The sequence below is a fragment of the Semicossyphus pulcher genome, unplaced genomic scaffold (genome assembly GCF_022749685.1).
Source record: "Semicossyphus pulcher isolate SPU_LCO1_2020_fin unplaced genomic scaffold, fSemPul1.0.p SCAF_17, whole genome shotgun sequence".
NCBI lineage: Eukaryota > Metazoa > Chordata > Actinopteri > Labriformes > Labridae > Semicossyphus > Semicossyphus pulcher.
This window is the reverse complement of record NW_027211681.1, coordinates 16514166-16534940: the sequence shown is the minus strand read 5'-3', so window position 1 is coordinate 16534940 and position 20775 is coordinate 16514166. Positions and strand designations below refer to the sequence as shown.

General features: G+C 38.9%; 2 protein-coding genes across 2 annotated transcripts; both read left to right on the top strand.

Moving 5' to 3' along the window:
• ppm1kb (protein phosphatase, Mg2+/Mn2+ dependent 1Kb) lies at positions 1-8036 on the top strand. The gene is made up of 7 exons (XM_069665658.1): positions 1-117; positions 1308-1843; positions 2004-2104; positions 4743-4908; positions 5094-5238; positions 5521-5655; positions 6066-8036. The coding sequence occupies exons 2-7, from the start codon at positions 1374-1376 to the stop codon at positions 6195-6197; spliced, it is 1149 nt and encodes a 382-aa protein (XP_069521759.1). The 5' UTR covers positions 1-117; positions 1308-1373; the 3' UTR covers positions 6198-8036.
• A 2431-nt stretch (positions 8037-10467) lies between these two features.
• On the top strand, positions 10468-20410 carry abcg2d (ATP binding cassette subfamily G member 2 (JR blood group)). Its single transcript, XM_069665994.1, has 15 exons — positions 10468-10679; positions 11625-11684; positions 11771-11885; positions 12484-12636; positions 12728-12885; positions 13494-13645; positions 13852-13953; positions 14738-14988; positions 17623-17705; positions 18753-18842; positions 18958-19079; positions 19189-19343; positions 19666-19755; positions 19975-20087; positions 20263-20410. The coding sequence occupies exons 1-15, from the start codon at positions 10468-10470 to the stop codon at positions 20408-20410; spliced, it is 2004 nt and encodes a 667-aa protein (XP_069522095.1).
• Positions 20411-20775: the final 365 nt, after the last annotated feature.

Here is a 20775-nt window from a genome sequence, read left to right as displayed (position 1 = left end):
TAACACTGAGGAGTCACGGCACGGGGACGAGACGAGGGCGGCGGTTTTCATTGAGAATTAGCGAGTCCTTACAAGAACCCAGCAGTGGATTGAAAAGTTGTATTTAAAACATCAAAGGTATGCGTTTAGCCATGACACATCTCAAATGTTTAGAGAATGGTCTCGGTATTGTTCGAACCTGCGAACTCCTAGCTTATGCTAGCTAGCTAGCTAGCTAGTTCGCTAAAGGTAGCATTCCATATCTAGCTAGCTAGTTAATGCTAACACTGGCGAAACGAAAAGGCGCTCGAGCTGTTTCATAAATGCAAACTATTTGTTATTTAGGATTATTTAACTATTCAAACAGAACGGACACACCCCCGTGTGACACTTGTGTTTACATTCGTGCTACGTGTGTATTTGTTAGTGTAAGCAGCTATTTTTGTGACTGTCAAGAGTTGCATCATTCTTGATCTTGACGCTACTAGAAAACATGTATTTATGTAATGCTACTGCCATATTTTGTTAATGTAATTGGATAGAAAGGATGGTTATTAACCGTATATTTAAGCGTGTCATTGTTTCCGGTTGCTGTTCAAAGGTTATAAGGAGTTGCATCAGCAATGTTTGTAAACATAGAATTATTTTTTTTTTAAACGATCATTTAATGTGTGATCCAATTTCGTTAAATTCCAGATTGTCACGTTATTTTTAGCTACAACAATTTTTAGGGATACGACATAAACATTGTAGGTTGGGGTCCACTTTTGATTATATGAACTAAATTCTTAATGGGGTGCAACCATCTATCATCCTCATTTTTGAATATGCAGATGTATGATATAAAACCAAAAGACAGACAGTTTGTTACTCTGTATGACAATGAAAAGCATTTAATCCTAATGTTTTAATTGTGGCTTTCTTTCTTTCTAGAACACTTCATTTATTATCAGAACATGAGTATTTTTTTCTGTCAATCAACTCATTGTCAGCTCCTTAGGTGTATTTTTAAGCCCTGTGTATTATTTGTTTGCCCTATTATAGCCTGATCTCCGTTTTAAGCACCTTCTGTAAATGGTAACAGGTTTGCATCATGTTGTTATGTTATACTTGTTTTTATCTTTCGGTAGGATATGATGAATTCCAAACATTTTTGTCATGATTTCTTGTTAAAATGTACTTTTAACACAGAAAGCACTGTGTCAGTGGCCATGGCTGAAACATATGAAACATTTCGATATTGTGGGTCCCTCCCAAACAAATTAAGTCCTTTTATAATGTTGATTGAATTTCTGCATCAGGTCTAACTACCTTTTTTTTCCCTTTAGTGTTAGGATTCAAAAACCATCTGCCTCAGCATCCAGTGCTTCTCCAGTGTTTGTGCTGTTAGGGGGATGACAGCAGCCTGTCTCGCGCGCCTAGCAAGGTGCAGTGGTCCTCATGTGGGTCGCAGTGGTATTTTACCGATCACCCTTCTTCCACACCCATTCCAGCAGTACAGCCACCTCCAGTTCACAATCTTCGGGAGACACATTTACAGCCCCTCAGGAAAACTGAACAGCAACACACGCTTTGATCCAGACAGCAGTGGCCGCCCCACCACTTGGGATTCATTTGGCATCTGGGACAATCGCATTGATGAGCCCATCCTGCTGCCTCCCAGCATTCGCTATGGCAAGCCCATTCCCAAAGTCAGCTTATCAAGGGTAGGATGTGCCTCGCTCATTGGTCAACGCAAGGAAAATGAAGACCGCTTCCAGGTCTCCCAAATGACTGACAGCATCATGTACTTTGCTGTGTTTGATGGGCATGGCGGGCCAGAAGCAGCTGACTATTGTGAAAAATACATGGAGAAATTCATCAAGTAAGGAAATCCTAACATGCTGTTGTCACAACATGTCCATATCAGATATCGTCAGGAAATTCATTTACCTTCAAACTGTTTAAATGTTTAAAATAGTAGATGATAGGAAAAAAACCCAAATTTGGAGATTATACTTTAACTCTTCTGGCTGTTGTTTCAGGGACCTTGTGGCAGAGGAGTCCAACCTCGAGTTAGTTTTAACGAGAGCCTTCCTGGAAGTAGACAAAGCTCTTTCAAAGCACTTACACTTCTACCCGAAAGGTAGGTTCCCCCATGTCACATGTTTATAGATTAACACTGTATATATATATATATACAAACACACACATGTTTTTATGTAATGAAACTTTTTTTCTTTTCTCTTCAAAACCTAATTTACTCATCCTGCTTAGGCTTTGAAGCCTTGGATTTCCCAACTGACATGACCTGAGCACTCTTTGGTAGAGGTCTGTCATTTAACCCAAAGTTACTGAATAACTGCTGAACAATTAACAGCTACAAGTAGAGCAAGTGCTAGCGCCTTACTGCCTCCAATACTGCATCTACACAGACAGAATGGAGACAAATTAAAGGAAAAAACCCGAGTAGATGTGTGGATAAACATGGCTAATGTAAATACAGGGATATAAGAGTTATTTAACATGTTTAGATGAGTGTGATTTTTATTTAAATCATTAGATATGGTCTACAGACCTCAACCTAGTTAATCGCCAGTGGGAGACTGTGGGCAGATGTGTAAGACAGTGCTCTCCACACACATCAGAAATCCCAAATGAGGGAAAATCTTCTGAAAGAACGAGATACACAGTTTTAATTAGGGTCCAGGAACTTGTATGATGTATACCAATGAACACTGAAGTTGTTCCCAATGGTTTCCAAAAATTTTGCAAAGACATTGAATGTTTTTTTTTTCCTTTAATTTGTCACCCAGCTGCTCATATTTTGTCACTCTGCAATATGTATTGTTTAGCCCAGGCATTTACATTGATATAGGGGTAATTTCAATATCCCTCAAAAATGAATACATTCTAATAAATCACGAGGTCTCCTTGTTTGCCCATATAACATAGAATCTTAGCTAGAAATTAGCTTGACTTTGCAATATGTCTGACTTCAGTTATCTGTTACTATAAAAGCTAGTATACATATAATGTGGCCATATATCGGCCACGCTGTGTGAAATGTCCCAATATGCCTGTGTGTGTGTGTGCATGTTATCTACGGCAGCTGCTGACCCAGCTAAGAGCTGGAGGCCCTTGGCACCCATGTGGATGGCGAGAGGCTAATTATTGAAGGAGAGTCCAGCGGGTCCTAAATCCTGGACTACTGGAAGGTTCCCTATCTTTCTCTAACTCCTCTCTTCCTCCTCTCTCTCTTTTCTTCTTCTTCTTCTCTTCTCTCACCAAGTCTATGCAAAGCTTCCTGTGCGACAGTGCTTACATTTGACAAGATATATGTTGTCAGTGACAGATCCAGTCCATGAGATGCAGCATGTTGAGAGCTATATAGATATAAAATATATATGTATATAAATCTAGAATATTTTCAGTCATATGAAAGTTTGTTAAGCCCTTGCATTTGCAGTATACTTTGGTATTCAGCACTGGGTGACTCAAGTCGACATTCCCGCAAAAAAAAATCACCACCCTGTGTTTAGTTCGCCAAAGACAAAAGCGATGTAGTGTTTCTCTGGCCTCTGTTGCGTTGCAGTAACAGTTTCTATGATTGAACAAGCAAGAAACAAGTGATTACTACGAGCAAATAAAACCTCAAAAACAAGTGCAAATTCAATGAAAATAAGTATGTTCAAAGTTAAAAAAAAAAGACTTGCATCCAAAACCACCAGCAAGGGCACCATTTGGATCTATGGTAGAGTAAGAATCTAAAACATACCTGCAATTGTGCCAAAGAGATCTTTGAGATTGTTACTTTATTATGCAGAAAATAAATCTTAAACTCTTTATTTTCTATATACAACTGTGTTGCCAAAAGAACTGTTTCCCTGCATTACTAAGAATTGCTACAAATACCCATTACTAAGGACAAAGTAGTTCAACATGATCTGCTTTCTATATGATAATTTGTAGGGGAATTTTTTACATTTGCATCCTGTAGGTAAAATGCATGATAAACACAGAAGTCAAATTAAAATGCCGCCAGATCTGTTGCTTTTTAAAAGATATAATAAGTAGGATTTTTACTTGCATTTTCTCAACAACACATTCAAACGGGGCCCCTCCTCCTGGGCTCTTCGTCACCAGAAGCTCACTCTCACTCTCTCGTGCGCGAACATGGCCACCCCGCCGAGCTAACACAGACAGCATCACTGTTACCATTGCGCTTGCATGCTAACCGCTGTTTAGCTTGTCCTACCCAGTTGCTAATTTGAACCACTCCCACACTCACCTATACGCTGTGATTGGCACAGGGAACCACAACAGCGTCCCTTCTGAAAACGTCCCATGCAAAGCGAAACAACAAAATAGATGCAGGTTCATAAGGGATGATTTATATTATATTTGTAAAAGTCTATATTTTATTTTTCTAGGAAAATCCTACTTATCATACCTTTAAATATCAGAATAGATACCGATCACTGCTAAGTTTTTATTTTAGGTTCAGCCTAAGACTTAACTTTGCTGTTATATATGCTCTGGACCTTAACTCTGTGCTGCAACAGTTTACCTGCATGTGTGACTGCCTCCTCTATTGTTTACTGTGTAATCTCTAGCTTGCTGTAAGTCCACTTCATGACTCCCATGTGTTCATGTACTAGTGTGTGGATGTGAGAGTGTGAGACACACCATATGGTTGTGAACAACGTGAACAGTAACTTGTTGTGTGGATGTTTTTTATACAGCACGTTCCGGCTCTGATGTTTCCTTTAATGTCTCTGTAGCACCCGGGATGAATGCAGGAACCACCGCCACTGTGGCGCTGCTGAGGGACGGCATTGAGCTGGTGGTGGGCAGCGTGGGCGACAGCCGCGCCATGCTGTGCCGCAGGGGCAAGGCTCTTAAACTGACTGTCGACCACACTCCTGAGAGGAAGGACGAGAAAGAGAGGTATGATGTCATAGTATCATGTATATCAGTGGGAGAAAGTTGTAGCAAACGTTATGGTTCCTAAAGATAAGTCAATCAAATTTAGGCTGTAGATGTTTGGCTTCATCACGTTACTATTATAGTAAAAATCACTGTGAAGTGCAGTGATTAATTGTGTTCTTCTCTCCATCTGCACCTGTCTTTAGGATTAAAAGGAGTGGGGGGTTTATCACCTGGAATAGTCTGGGACAACCGAACGTCAACGGGAGGTTGGCAATGACACGCAGCATTGGAGACTTTGACCTGAAGAACATGGGGGTCATTGCAGAGCCCGAGACCAAGAGAACATCGGTAGGTATATAAAAGTCGAGTCCCAACTAAGGGTAATATTTCACATTTATTTACTGGATGTTTTGGTCTAATTTATACTTTTTTTTTTTTTTTTACAAAACTATAAACTATTAATGTGTGCCAGCACCTGCATTAACTTAAAGATATTATATATATTACTTTGATATTTTTGGATGGGGTTTTTGTTGTTTTGTTGTTGACAGTCTTATCTCTTTATAAATGTTAGTGATAAATATGTGGTACTTGGTTAGAAGTGTTAAATGTTGATTGCCTGTCCTTCAGTTGCACCATGCACACGACTCGTTTTTGGCGCTGACCACAGACGGTGTCAACTTCATCATGAATAGCCAGGAGATCTGCAACGTCATCAACCAGTGCCCCGACCCCAAGGAGGCAGCACAGAGAATATCTGACCAGGTAAGACGTTGATGCCTGCTGTTAAATATTCCCTCTGGAAAACTAAACAATTTATGTAAAGTAGGAGAGGTGACAAAGTATTCACAGGCAGAATATAATACATTTTTATTTTGGTCTTCTTTGGGGATATGTTGACAATTAGAAAATATATATTTTAATGTGCTGTCTATATGGCGTTGCAAATATATGTATGGTAAAATAAATTCACTACACCAGCCAGATCCTGGATCGTTCCAGTGTAGCTTGATGTCTTTTATATAAGGCATCAAAAACACAGAAAAACACTCGAGGAGAGGTTGATGCACCACAACTTTGAGCGTAAGTTATGTTAGGTCTAGCACAGTTATTGAATCATATTGTTCAAAGAGCTCAGCAAGCAAATGACCCTGTTCTGTTCTCTTGTCTCTCAGGCTCTTCAGTATGGCTCTGAGGACAACAGCACAATCATCGTGGTGCCCTTTGGGGCTTGGGGAAAGCACGAAAGCTCGGACTCTAGTTTCTCCTTCAGCAGAAGTATTGTGTCCAGTGGTCGCTGGGCATAGCCAGCAGAACGTTGGATGACAATGTGCGGTCTGTGGACCTATTTTACTTGTGCAATACAATCGAACAACAGTGCCCTTGTGGAAAAACTATAAAGAGTGTGGTTTGCCCAAACAATGACACCTAAGGGTTCCAACATGTTATTTAGAGTAGCATGATATTTTTTTAGTCTCTATTGAGTGAGGGGCTGTGAATTCATGATGTGCACTAAATGAAACACATTATCTTTACACAAGGTTGTATCTACTAGAAAGCCAATGACCTTATAGGTGTTAAAAGCTGAGAAGTGTTTGAATGGCAGACAGGCATTCATGAGGACAAGCAAGCCGCCATTCTGCAGATGTGCAGCCTGCTCTACATAAGCTAAGATTTCAACAGAGTGTTTCTGACTGTCTGCCATTTAAATAGTTTTTTTTATCTGCTTATGTGTTCCCAAGTTTGCACTTTTTAAATTGGAGAATTTGCATTTTCAGAAAAAGATTTTAGCAGCTCTTTGAAAAGCCTGCAGTCTTCTAATTTGTAATTTTGAAGCATTGCTCAGTGTTAACATTTAAAGAACAAGCATAAAGGAAAGTGGGGAAGCTCTATAACTGAATTGCGTTTGATTGGAATTTGTCTTACCCTTGTTTGAGAATAAAAAATTGTTAAAATGTAAAAGCAACATCTGGGGATACTAAACAACTGTAATGTCACTATCATAATCAAGTTAGTGAGTAGTTTTTACTGACTGTGTGTCAGTTTCTGGGGTTTCCACGTACACTTCCTATTCAGTCGCCACTGAAAAGCATTAAACCGAATTGCACACTCTTGATGGTTTGGGCAGAAATGGTCAAAAACCCTGAATGTTCTCTGTCTTGTAAACGAGTGTGAATGGAGTTGCCTAATGCTGTTTCAGTGGCTGAGTCACATATAAATAATATTCATGTTTCTTCCAATGTAAACATTGCTGATGCTTGCATAAGTGTTAATATCTGTAATAATTTGAAACGGACACCAAAAAGTGTTCAGGGTACAGAAATGTACAGATTATTTTTTGTAAATAATTCTATTTATGTACATCTGGAAAACTGTCTCTGTTGCATTGACCGAATAACTCGAATTTCTCACACGCAGGAACTTTACTTAAGTGCTTGTATTGTGTATGCTACATAATTTTGACTGTAACTTGGTTACAATCAGTAATTCCTGATTTAAACCACTTATGTGTCACTCAGAAAGAGCAAAGCACACTAAATGCAACACTAGAGAACTGTTTGGCTAGGAGCCATGTATGACAATGTGAATGTTTGCTTGAAAGCCCTCCATGATTAACGAGTACAATCTCTCTCAGAAGGGTATAGGAGTAGTTCAGCTGTTCAAGTTGTCTTGGCTGACCTGATGTCAGTGGATTTGTTTTCAGTGGAAGGCAAACAATATTAGGTAGACTACTGTTTCCGTTGGTTTTTGTTTTGTCGTAAAGCTAGAAAAATGCAGCACTTCATATTTATCAGTGTAGTTCTACTTGTGAGGCTGGCTAAAGGTTGTGTAGGACCCAGTTTTTTCCTCCAACACCATGTAAAAAAGTTTTGTAAATATGTTTTCTCCTTTCATATATATAATGAAACCTTTCGATTTGTACGTATTTTCTTTAAAATTAATACGTCCTCCTTACAAGCCTCCTCAATGGTTTAAGTTATCTGCTACAGTCGGTTCAGTTTTAATTACTGCATTTTGTTTCATTGCCTTTCAAATATGATATTTATGGCTGTGGACCTCGGACCTAAATGTTACTGTTTCAACAGTAGTATGTCAGTACTGTATTTTTGAATGGCTTGTGACACCTCAAATAAAAAATATACATCAAAAACCTCTTGAGCTCTGCTGGACTTAGTAATGTTTTTGTGGGCTTTTTAAACATTTTACTGTACAAAAAAATGTTTAAATAAGAAGATTAAAAAAATACATAAATGGCAGACATTGATATCAACTTTTAAGAGTTACATAGTTTGATGCTTATATAATTTCTTTACATAAAGACATTTTGTATAAGGATCCCTCAAACTATTGCCTCCAATAGTTTAGACAAAGAAGTAGTAAGTGGCACACTTTACAGGTGAAAAAAATAACTTCTCAATGCTCTGGAGGAGTAATATACTTCTACTGACAACAGTAGCACCTGGCAGGACTCATTTAAGTTAAATTAAGCTAGCAAAAAAGTTAGTGAAAAGTTCAGTTTGTTCTTTGTCAATTGTTTGATGAGAAATATACATTTTTCCACTAAAAGACAGTTTAATATTTATTATATAAATGTTCTTGCTAAACAAGTTTTATCAAGCCAAGTTGTTTAGATGTATAAGTAGCTTTAAATACAAATGTTGCCTCCAGCTAATTAGCCAGCTAGCTTGATGAGCTAACGCTATGCTAAAGACAAAGATGCTGAGGCTAAAGAAAAGGCGCTTACAGGTTGGCAACTTATATGAACTATTGTACTTTTGAATCCACTGCATTTACATGATAACTGTAGTAACTGTAACTGTATAAAATAGGCCTATATATATAATTTTTCATTAAGCTTTGTATAAAGTAGCTTAAATTAGCTGAACCTTAACCAGCTGAAACATTGAAATTTAAGCAACAATATTAACAGTTAAGTGATCAAATAAGTATCACTTCTATATGTGCAATCCTGGATTATGAGATTTTTGGAGTGTCGTAGTATTGCTACTTTCGCTTAAAAAAATGTACTACTTTCCTTCCCTGCAAATTCATTTTGAAGGTCTTCTTGATGTAAATTTGATGTTCACTGTGATCACGCTTAACAGAATTGTAAGGAAACCGGTGTTACAGGTGTGAAAAGTCCTCTCTTCTCTGTCTTTTAAAGTGGTAGGTAAAGCGTTAAACCAGTGTGCAGCCTGGTTTGATCCCAGCTGAGAGTGTGGCTGGATGGTGAGCCACCTGTCCATGTTGTCATGAGCTGATGTTAGTCAGCCTGCATAGTCTCTCTGCTCTGTCAGTCTGCAGCAGCAGCGCTCCTGAAGGCTGCAGCAGGACTCCGCACCAGCAACCCTCTAACAGTCTCACAACCCGGTAAGTCATTGTGACTAAATCTTTTATCACTTTGCATCAACACCATAGTCCTGATATTTAGAGGAATTATTATTTATTTATTTTAACTTGGAGCTCTGCAAGACTTGGTTTGTCTAAATGAGGATGGAGCAAATAGAGATAGTTCCTTCATAATTAAGAGACTTAAAGTTACAAACTGGTACCTACAGAGGTTCATTTGAGGTATATGTGGTGTAACCATGATTTAAAGATAATGTCTCCTGAGTGTGTTTTTTATGTGTATATTTTTTTTGTTTGGTTTAGTTAGAGAAATGATTAACCAAAAGGCTGTCCTAAGGAATTGGAGCCACTGAATATTTCACATTAACAATAGGAAGGTATATAAAACACGTCAATATGTGAAAAACAAAAGGACGAAGTAAGAGTTGGTTTATTTTTTGCAGTTGTGTATGTTTTGATTAATGAAGTTAGAAAAGACCTTTAAATTATATTTAGAAGTCTTTTTAATCTACGACAATAAACTATAAAGTCGCACACAGAAAATATAAACTTTATTTATTTTATTTCTCGTTTAAATAGCTCAGTTTGACAATGTTTGTATTTTTTCTAATTGCACTGTTTGTGTCTGTATATTTCTGTTTTAGTGTGACGGGCAGATTCTTCTTTGCTCGTTTGTTTTAAACTAGGACATATATGACATCTGTTACGATGTAACATTTAAAGACGCTACACAGTCTTTCTCTGATGTTAATAACAATATTTGGTTATCGAAGTTACATGTTCAATTATAATTTAAAAGTTACAGGCTATTTCCTCTTAATTTCACTGCACAGAATCTTTTAAACAATATTATTTGTCTGATTTTAGGAATATTGTTTGTAGATAAACGTACTTTTGTACAAACCTGTTTCCATTTTAGTTTCTGAACACGCGCATGACAGTTTAACACCCTTTGAAAAGTTGAAACATTGGTAATAATTAATTGTAGCTTTATTGTCGTTGCATTATTTTAAGACTAAGTTTGTGCCGTAACTCGCTGTGCATCACATGGTGTACATTCAGGGTTTTTTCTTGTAACCACATAGATAATATCTTTGACCCTATATCACATTTGCTATGAAAAATAGCACCTCTGCTCTATTTCCTGTAAGATGCGTGTTTCATTTCATAAGAGTGCATTTATCTTTAATGATTTGTTATCTGACAGGGTGTGTGTTCATGAGGAGGATGGAGAGAGCCAATCACATCAACATCGCAATGATAGAAGATCTCAGCACCAACGGGATATCAAGGTCAAAGGTCGTCTCGGCCATGGACCAGAATGAGCAGCCGTGTGGCTCCACCGTGAGCTTCCACAACATCCAGTACAAAGTGCAGCTGAAGAGCGGCTTCTTGTGCAAGAGAAAAACCAGTCCCAGGGAGATACTGGTCGACCTCAAGTCAGTACAAAAAAATGTTTCTTTTTTTTGTCTTTGTGAGGTGTTTGTGTCTCTTTATTTACACGACTTTGTCTATTTTCTGATCACTCACGAACTAAAATGCAAATGCTTTAGATTCATTACAATCATTTGCCCTAAAGAATGAGGCAAAACATCATTAACCTGGTGATCCTTGGTTGTTCGACTCGCAGAAACACAAAGCGAAATTGATCATTTTTGGCTCAGCATAAAAATGTAAAGTAATAATCCTTTCAAATCCCTCAGTTCCAGCATCTATGTTACTGTTAAGGAGCAGTGGTGCTTCATGCCTGGTCACTATGGCTCATTGTATCCTTATCCAAAGCCGGACAATAGTGAATAGACTCTTACATTGGTTTTCTTTCTGATGGTATTAAATACAGCTGACATTTCCCATGGAAGAATGAATCATTTCACACAAATTTTTGGCCTAAGTGTTAATTATAGGATATTAAGCATGGTTTCTTGCATATAATCTCTCTGATGCACTCCAACACACTCTGCCAGGGAAACGAATTAAACACCCTCACGTGATCTGCTGCCAGGCTTTTATTCACTCTTTAATACCATTTTATATCAATGACTGAAACTGCTCTCTCTCTCTGAAGTCAGAGGATTTGCTTTTGAATTTTTTAACACCAAAGTATAGTTTGTCTTTTGTGTGTGCAGCTTTTAAGACGTGCTTTTGAAACTGCAAAATCCTTTCATGATCTTTATTACACTGGGGTGAGGGGGTCGGGGTGGCTGACTTTGAAGAAACAAGCAAGTGTCCAAAAGTGGCTTATAGCTTCATCACATTATTCAACACCTTTGTATCCTAAAGCTGATACAGTAAAGAGAAAAATAAATAAGAAATGAATGCAAACCATTTAAATAAATCTAAATCGTTCCCTTTAATTGTGAAATTGTTGTGTTATTATCTTGCAGTGGGATTATGAGACCCGGCCTAAACGCTATTCTTGGACCTACTGGAAGTGGAAAATCTTCGTGAGCATCACACTGATCTCTAACAACATTCACCTCCACTTATTGTCGATATATTAAATGTTGTTTTCTTTTCTGTCTTTTCAAAGATTTTTGGATATTCTGGCTGCCAGGAAGGATCCTTCCGGTCTCTCAGGAGAAGTACTTATTGACAGAGCGCCACAGCCTCCAAACTTCAAGTGCCTCTCTGGCTACGTGGTTCAGGTGCATTTAAATTACTTCAACTAAACCTGCATGAACTGATTTTTTTGGGGCGCTTGCAGGGCAGCCAAAGGAAGCTGTAGACAAAACACATATGACGTATTTATTACACTTTATTTAACAGTTTATTTTTTACACAAGGAGCAGTGGAAGTATCTGACTCCTCAGCTGCTTAATGCTTTACCATTTTCACCTGCTAGTAGCTAACTCTGTCTGCTGTTTGGTGGTGGACGGCAAGCATACAGTGGGTTTACTGCAGCTTGTAACCAGACTAATGAGAATAGTGAGACTCTTTTAAAACAGCGGTTAAATTGCGTGCCCCGTGTAAAGAGGCACAGTCCTCGATGCAGCTGCGCTGGCTTCGACTCTGCCCTTGGCAGTTTGCAGCAGGTCATCCCCACTCTTTCTTCCCTCATTTCTGGCTCTATCCACTGTCCTCTTAATACAGACAAAAAGCCCCCCCAAAATGTTTAAAAGAGTAATGGTTTACAATAAAGCAAAAAAAAGATGCTAAAAAGCTCCGTAAAGCTAAAGAGAACTGCGGGGTTTGGTGATAATCCACTGTGGGTTCATTACTGCCTGCTCTTGCCTCCTTGCTTAGGATGATGTGGTCATGGGCACCCTGACCGTGAGGGAAAACCTACGTTTCTCTGCAGCTCTGCGGCTCCCGAGCTCCGTGCCTCAGAGTGAGAAGGAGGCTCGAGTCAATCACCTCATCAAAGAACTGGGCCTCACCAAGGTGGCTGACTGCAAGGTAAATACACACACTGGTCTGAGTTACTTCTCTGCCTTCAAGCTTCAGGTGAGTCAGGACTGATTGATCATGTGGGTGTTTCTCTGCGCAGGTGGGCACACAGATGACCCGGGGGATCTCTGGAGGAGAGAGGAAGAGGACAAACATCGGTATGGAGCTGATTATTGATCCCTCTGTTCTCTTTCTGGATGAACCCACCACAGGACTGGATGCCAGCACTGCTAACTCTGTCCTTCTGTTGCTGAAAAGGTAATAAAGAAGCTTCTCTACCACTCCTGTAAATTTATCATGGATTATATGCAGTAAATTATACAGTACATATATGTCACTTTAATACACCTGAAATTGAAGCCAGTCTATAGAGTTTATTGGCTTATTGAAAGCATTGTTATGGTTAATTTTAGAGCAAAATGTTTTGACTAAGTTTACATTTAGTGGTTGCAGTATTAAAAATTGTTTTAATGTCATTTAATAGTCTTTTATTTATTAAATAAAGAGCTGCCACCAGAGTTAGACCATTATTACTTTATATTAAATAATAATAACATTAAAATACACGTATACATGTATTGACCAAATAGTGTAATGGTGACCACAAACCTGTTTAATAATGAAAAGCTCTGTAATGTGCAACACTTTTCACTGTTTGCTTGTTAAATCTTTGATATATTTTTTATTATTTCAAAAACAAGGTATATAAGGAATAATTTAAGACTTAAACTATGCTCAGTTATATTGTATTAATAACAAGATTCAATTAAAAAAGATTTAAAGATTTTCAGCTTTAAAATTGATTCAAATCTTTTTGCAGCTTTATTATATTTTCTATTAAACATATTTTGTTTGTGTTTTTGAAGAATGGCCAGTCATGGAAGGACCATCATAATGTCCATCCATCAACCGCGATACTCCATCTACAGGCTGTTCGACACTCTGACTCTGCTGGTTAGTGGTAAAATGGTTTACCATGGACCAGCGCCAAACGCTTTGGACTACTTCGCCAACATTGGTGACTATCTTCTCATCACAACATGCCATTTTTCATTTGTTACAGAGGTTTTCAATGTAATTTGAATGTTATATGTGTTAATGGCCGTGCAACTTTATTATTATGTGGCTTATATAAGTAAAAATAAGACAATTAAAAAAGCAACCACTCCATGGAACATTGACGATGTGATGCTATTAAACCTGGATCACTGCGATCTGTTCCAGGCTTTCCCTGTGAGCCGCACAACAACCCAGCTGACTTCTTTCTGGATGTTATTAATGGAGACTCAACAGCCACAACCATGACCAAAATGCACGTGTCTGAGGGTAACAACATTAATGAACCATTGCATGAGTACTAATGTCAAGATGAAGTCCTGAGCAACACATTTCTGCCTTCATGATAAGATGGATTTGGAAACACAATAAGATATTTTTAAGAAAAAGTTAAAATATTTTATTATATATTTTATATCTAAGACACACAGACAACTACGTAACACTAAGAAACGTACACACAAAAGATCTCCTACCTTGTATTTCCATTATTGATATCCTTGAACTTAAGATGAGTGTTTTTAGATTTTAAGACGTAAGTTTATTTGCATAGCACTATTCAACAAGGTTATTTAAAGTACAAAAGACTTAAGGCATTAAGAGAAGGTATTATAGAAACACAAGGCAATGTAATCATAGAGGAAAAACACAGGGTGAAATATACTCGTGTCATTTAATTTATGCTCCAACAATGAGTGCAACGCCTATTACCAGTCTGTGAGCAGTTCAAGTCTTTGCAGGCTGTGCAGAGACCTCCCTTTTCTTTTCATATAAAAACAAATACAGTAAAAGATTCAGAAGTACAAAAAAAAAAGATCAAAGCAGTAAAATTCCCAGAGGAGCTGGTCAAACACAGACAGACAGAAGCAAAAGAATCAATCAGAATGAGGCTTGTTGGACCAACTGAAAATCTCTTGATGCATTTTTTTGTTAAATATTCTTCCATTCTAAGTTGAATGTCCACACTTTTTTAAATAAAATGCTTTATGGGATTGTGAATGTCTTTTGTAGAAGAGTATTTCAAATGTTATTCTCATCCTGTGTGCATGACCAGATTTGGACTTTGAGGAGCTCGGCAGCTCGCGGCAGAGCATCGAGGAGCGCTTGGTAGAGGAGTACAGGAACAGCAGCTACTCCAGCGACACGCGAGCTGAGCTGGAGCGAATTGTCCAGGACAAGGAGTGTACATTGTGTCCAAAATCCCGCACCATCACCTACAACAGCTCTTTCTTCCACCAGCTACACTGGGTGCTAAAGAGAACCTTTCAGAACCTCATGCTAAGCCCCCAAATATCTGTGGCCCAGGTAATAAAACATCCCCACTACACCTTTAAGCCATCTATTGTTTCAATTACAGCTGCTATACAAATAGCCTCTTTAGGTGATTAATCTTCACTTTTCTTCTCCAACACAGATCATTTTTACATTTTTTTTAGTCAAATCAAATCCAAGTCAAGACTGAAGTATTTGAGACTTAACTTTGATTTAGCTATCATCTTTCATTATTTGCATGGCTGAAGGAATGAAAGCAGCCCATATGCTGAGAACTAGATAAATACATTGATTCCACTCTCACGTCTGTACAGTTAAGAAGAAGCTGAAGACAGCAGCCTGTTAGCTTATCTTAGCTGAGCGTGATGATTGCAAACAGATTGCTACAGAACTAGCCTATCTAATCTTCATCACTTTGCATAGTTTGCATAATTTCTGGTGGTAATTTTACATCTGTGAAATGCATTGTGGGATTACGAGCAGATAAAAGTGTCATGGACATGACATTTTTGAGAGCACTGTAAAGAATTTGGTTGCTTAAATAAAATGCTGGACAGTAAAAATATATAGAGCATACACAGAAAATAGGGACTGATTTCCAACAGACATACTCAGGTATAACACTCTTTTTAACCTTTTATACAGATTTGAGATCAAGTTTTAATAAGTGATCTTAGAGGTGATAGAAACATGCGAGCTGTTTAGATGGTTAGAATCTTTATGCTAAACTAAGCTCCTTCTTGCTGTAGCTTTATAGTTACCTTTCAAAGTATTCTTAGTAAGAAAATTAGGGCGTTTCTATTCCTTATTTGCTTATGTATTGTGTTATTCATTTTAAAGTGAAAGCTTTTCCAGTTATAATGTATTTATTCAGATTTCTTTTGGCAGCAGGTAAATTTGCTGTTTAAACAATGACATCCCTGTTACATTTAAAAAAATTAAATGACTATTGGGCAGTGGTCCAAAAGGCAAAAACTTTGCACAGCGCAACACGTGCATCAACTGATCTGAAGTCAAGTCTCCTTGTGAGCTTTTACGTCTGAAGACAAGCCAAGCAATCAATACAACATAGTCTCAAATAAGTAAGTCCACGTTTGCACAACTTTAGTGCAAACCAAACCAAATCTACCTTTTTGACAAAAGTACATCACAGTTTGGGCTTTTTGTCAAAGGTATGAAATATGATGTACTGCACCTATCACCTTTACTCTCTTAACATTCTCTAAAGAGTGATGAAGAGAGTGAAAAATACTCAGTGTCGGTGCTGTTATCATCATGAACAGGATGCACAGACAGCTCTTAAGAGGGGTCAAGACTTAATGCTCTCATTAGTCACCCCATGGCGGCAAAATGCCGTCAGAAGTCTCCTCACTTTAAGAATTATTAACAGCTAATTGGCCCCAAATAAGTCAGAATAATCCTACAAGAGGGGCTCTGTGAGGCGTGGGCGCAGTAATCGGCTTTGGTGACTGTTGTGACCCCACTCTTGACTCTTTGGGCCAGGATCTGAACTGATATCATATCTGGCCAAAGCCCCCTGGCCCTGGTCCGGGACTCATCACATGATGGCGTCATGACCTATCACTCCACTGCTCCGCTTTCACATGAGGGGCTGTGGGGAATGAGGTGAAAAAGGCTCAACCGTATTAGCTTATCCCTTCACCCTGGGAACTGCTTAGTCCTGTCATAATCTGTAAATTGTTAGGATTAAAACTTGTGTCCCTTTCACTTTTCTCACTCTTTTCTTGTCATCTTCCCCCACCGCCGTTTCTGCTTGTTCTGTCTGAGAGGCCGGTACGGAGGAGGAGCGGGGCGTCCACTTAACCCTTGATCCCCAGAAAGATTGCCTTTTTTTCTTAAAGAGGGAACTGCTTGCATATTATTTCCATGCTTCCAACATAAGCCAGGACAGTCCATAATAAGAGTAACATGGATCAAATTTATTGCACAACTTGAAGACCAATGATCATCTGATAGATAGAAACTCTTTCACTGCTTACACCTATTTTTTTTACATGTAAGTTTCTTTGTTTGTTTTCTTTTGTCTATGTTTATGTTAACCTATCTTTGCTTAGACTTGTTGCCTATTTCTGTTTCTTTTACATATCCCCTAAAAGTGGTGGTACACGTATCAACTTTTACACCAGCATCAACAGACAACATAAACATCAACAACCTCCGTTCCAGTCACAACTACGGCGTTACCATAGCAACTCCTAGTACGACCGCAATTTAAGCTAGCTCGAACGATGTAATACAAATCTGCTCAGTGACAGATTTCACAGATTTTTAAACCATCTCGAATGTGTTTTTAGTTTATATTATTTTTACCTGACGTTTGTTCTCCACACATTCACTTTGCAGAGTAATGTTTTATCAGTATAAGTTCCTTTTCCTCGGTCCACTGCGCTTGGATGGCCGCGATTGGCCAGAGAGATCACATGACCCAAAATCTGGGCTGTGATTGGAGCATTTGTGATTCTGTATGTTGACCACAAGAGGTCGCCGCTGATCTGACATTTCCAGATGAGAGAAGGTGATCTTTTTCAATATAAAAGTGTACAGTCAGCATTGAACATTGACGTTGTCTGTTGATATTTATGTAAAAGTAAAGTTAAAGTTTAAAAAAAAAAGTATATTCTGAATCTGATGTTTTCGTCTGTGCAGGTGGGAGTCCACATCTTCCTCGGCCTCATCGTAGGAGCCATTTTCTACGGGGTCAAAGATGATCAGAGTGGTATCCAGAACAGGTGAGAAAACTGCTGAAATACATGCTGCACATGTCCCCAGAAATCCCCTGTATTTTACAGCAGCTATAAGGCCCCATCCTGCTATATTTCCCATACACAGAGGGCCTAATCTACCATTTATACAGCAGTGGTTTATTCTGGGAATTTGTGTTTTCTAGCAACTACAGGGAGTTTATATCATTCTACTATGAAAGAGCTAAGCATTGTAGCTTCAACATCAGGTTTCTGATGCCCTACTAGTTTAATTTCTTGCTTTTAAAATATTACATCAATTTTAATGTGCACACATATGTATTACTTTGACTATTTCTACCGATCTAGCATATTATGTTGCTATAAAATGTGGTATATTGATTATAACAACATGTTTCCCAATGATTGTTCAGGCTCTTTAAGTCAGTCACTGGTTTGATTCAAAAAAAGTGTGAAAAGTAGAGCAAGTCCCGCATGGCTAATCCTCTTACCATATTTTATTGGGCACAACCTGGTACTCACAAGCCCAGAAGTCTCAATGGTCTCCCTCTGTTCTCTCTGTGCATGGTTGAGTGGAATAGAAAGACCTAATGGCATTATATTCATGGTCAATGCATAGGCAGTATGGCAGACACCAATGTGCAGAGCTTAAATGTCTCAAGTTAGTCACCCCCCTTCTTTTTCATCCTCTGAAAGGCCGAAGTGGAGTCAGTCACTTTATGGACCCCAAGGGCATTAAGAGTCATAATCTGTTCGATGTAGACTGTCAGACTCAACTCTCAACTGCAGACAATCAAATGATGCCTCTAAATGTATAACTACATTTTTTTGTACAATCTACAAGTAGTGTCTAATATAATGTTATGAAACATGTTAACTATCGAGTATTTTTGAGGAATTGGGAGCATGTGTGAATGTGTGCGTTGAGACAGGAATCGGCAGCATGTGTGAATGTGTGTGTGTAGAAATTGTTAAATACTGGCCAAAATTAACTTCTACTACTACCCCTTGAGCCAGCATACTACAGTACATGATGCAACAACAAAGGTCATATTGTTCTGTTTCTTCTTATAGGATGGGTGCCCTCTTCTTCATCACTACCAACCAGTGTTTCAGCACGGTGTCTGCAGCTGAGCTCTTCATCATTGAGAGGAAACTCTTTGTGTAAGTAACCTCTCAGGACGTCGTACAGGACGCTGACATAACAGTAACATCTATGTGGATATTTCAACATGAGTGTGTGCAGCTAGAATCTGATTTCTGTGTTTCCTTCTGAAAGGCACGAGTACATCAGTGGCTACTACAGAGTGTCGGTCTACTTCCTGTCTAAGATCCTGTCTGACATCACTCTGCGCACCATCACCTCCATCATCTTCAGCTGTATCGTCTACTTTATGATTGGTAAGATGACGCGCAGATCTATAAACGTATGCGTGGTTTCTATCTTTGAGCCTTGGATCAAAGACTGAATGAGATCTTACAGGTTGTGTATGTGTTTCTGTCCACACAGGGCTAAAACCCACAGCAGCAGCCTTCCTGGTCTTCACGCTGACAGTGACTCTGGTGGCGTACACAGCCACAGCCATGACGATGGCTATCTCAGCTGATCAGAGCGTCGTCGCTCTCGCCAACATCTTCATGACCATCACCTTCGTCTTCATGATGGTGAGAGAGTCACCGACATTGTAGCTGGTAAAGGTGGAGCTAATCTAAACAATTTGATATAGTGATGGGGGTCTGGAGCTAGCCCAGCTGTCATTGGGCGAGAGGCGGGGTACGTCCTGGACTGTTTGCCTGTCAATCAAAGGGCTGACACACAGAAACAGACAACCTTTTCACACTCACACCTACAGGCAATTTAGAGCCAATGCCCTGAACCAATGTCAGGGCAGCCACAATCAATGTTATTAGTGACACTTGTGCTTTTGCTGAAATGTCAATTTGATTGAAGGATTGTGGCTTTAGGCTTTGTTGTGTTTTTTTTTAGATTTTCTCAGGTCTTCTGGTGAACCTACCGAGCATCATGGACTGGCTGGCTTGGCTGAAGTACCTCAGCATTCCCCGATACGGCCTCGCAGTAAGTCAAGACTACGGGAAGGTTTTTACAAGCGATAGTTCAAACTATATTCTTCATTTCATCATCTTATGTTCAATTTTGGCTCTCAAAATACTGTGAACTCCTTACAGAGTTAATTTGACAACCTTTTTTCTCCATTGATCCCTAGAGATTAGCACAGAGTCAGTCTGTTGTCTAATGTAACATATCTAATTAGCTGACTGTACTCTCTGTGTTCAGGCCTTAAAGATCAACGAGTTTGTGGGTTTGAAGTTCTGTGAGGAGCCTGTGATCCAAAACACAAGCATGATGGCTACAGAGACCAACTGCAGCGTGAGCACAGCTGGCCTGACGTGAGTAGACCTGCATATTCTCTCTTAGCTCTGGTTTGTCTGGCTCGTTTATACCACATCTGGGATCTGCCTCGTTAAATGGCATAACTACATTTGACTAACAAACATTTATTAACCAAAAAACAATCACCTTAATATTGTCATTTGTAAGTGACCAGCACTTGTGTTATTTCAGATGTACAGGGGAGCAGTATCTGGACTACCTGGGGATAGAGTACACAACCTGGGGACTGTGGGAGAATCATGTGGCTTTGACCAGTATGACGTTCATATTCCTCGTCATCGCCTATCTGAAACTCCGCTACATCAAGAAATTCACTTAAATGTGTCACTCTGCAAAAAGGCTGTCAGATGTTAAACCAATATTTTACCATTAAAATAAAAAATATGAGATACAGCTATCTTAAAACACAGCTTTGCTGTATACTCAATTCTGATTGGTCAATTACAGTAATGTCTGGACAGCCCTTCAGGGAGATTAAAGACCTTCATTTCTGCGAATATGATGAGCTTGCTGTACTTTATCCCTAAAGTGTCTATATGTAAGTATGGAGCTAAAGCCTAGCGCAATTAGCTTAGCTTAGCTTAGTAAAGCAGGGAGGACAGCTAGCTATAGAAGCTACCCTGGCTCTGTCCAAAGCTTCTAACTCAATCAAACAACTGTAATACAAAAAAAATCGATAAAGAT

Bases quoted from the DNA above. Each gene is read 5' to 3' on its own strand.
- abcg2d (XM_069665994.1), top strand. From the start codon at position 10,468: ATGGAGAGAGCCAATCACATCAACATCGCAATGATAGAAGATCTCAGC. The intron at 17,706-18,752 runs GTGAGAAAACTG...TTCTTCTTATAG, and splicing joins CAGAGTGGTATCCAGAACAG to GATGGGTGCCCTCTTCTTCA. The intron at 20,088-20,262 runs GTGAGTAGACCT...GTGTTATTTCAG, and splicing joins GTGAGCACAGCTGGCCTGAC to ATGTACAGGGGAGCAGTATC.
- ppm1kb (XM_069665658.1), top strand. From the start codon at position 1,374: ATGACAGCAGCCTGTCTCGCGCGCCTAGCAAGGTGCAGTGGTCCTCAT. The intron at 4,909-5,093 runs GTATGATGTCAT...ACCTGTCTTTAG, and splicing joins AGGAAGGACGAGAAAGAGAG to GATTAAAAGGAGTGGGGGGT. The intron at 5,239-5,520 runs GTAGGTATATAA...CCTGTCCTTCAG, and splicing joins CCGAGACCAAGAGAACATCG to TTGCACCATGCACACGACTC.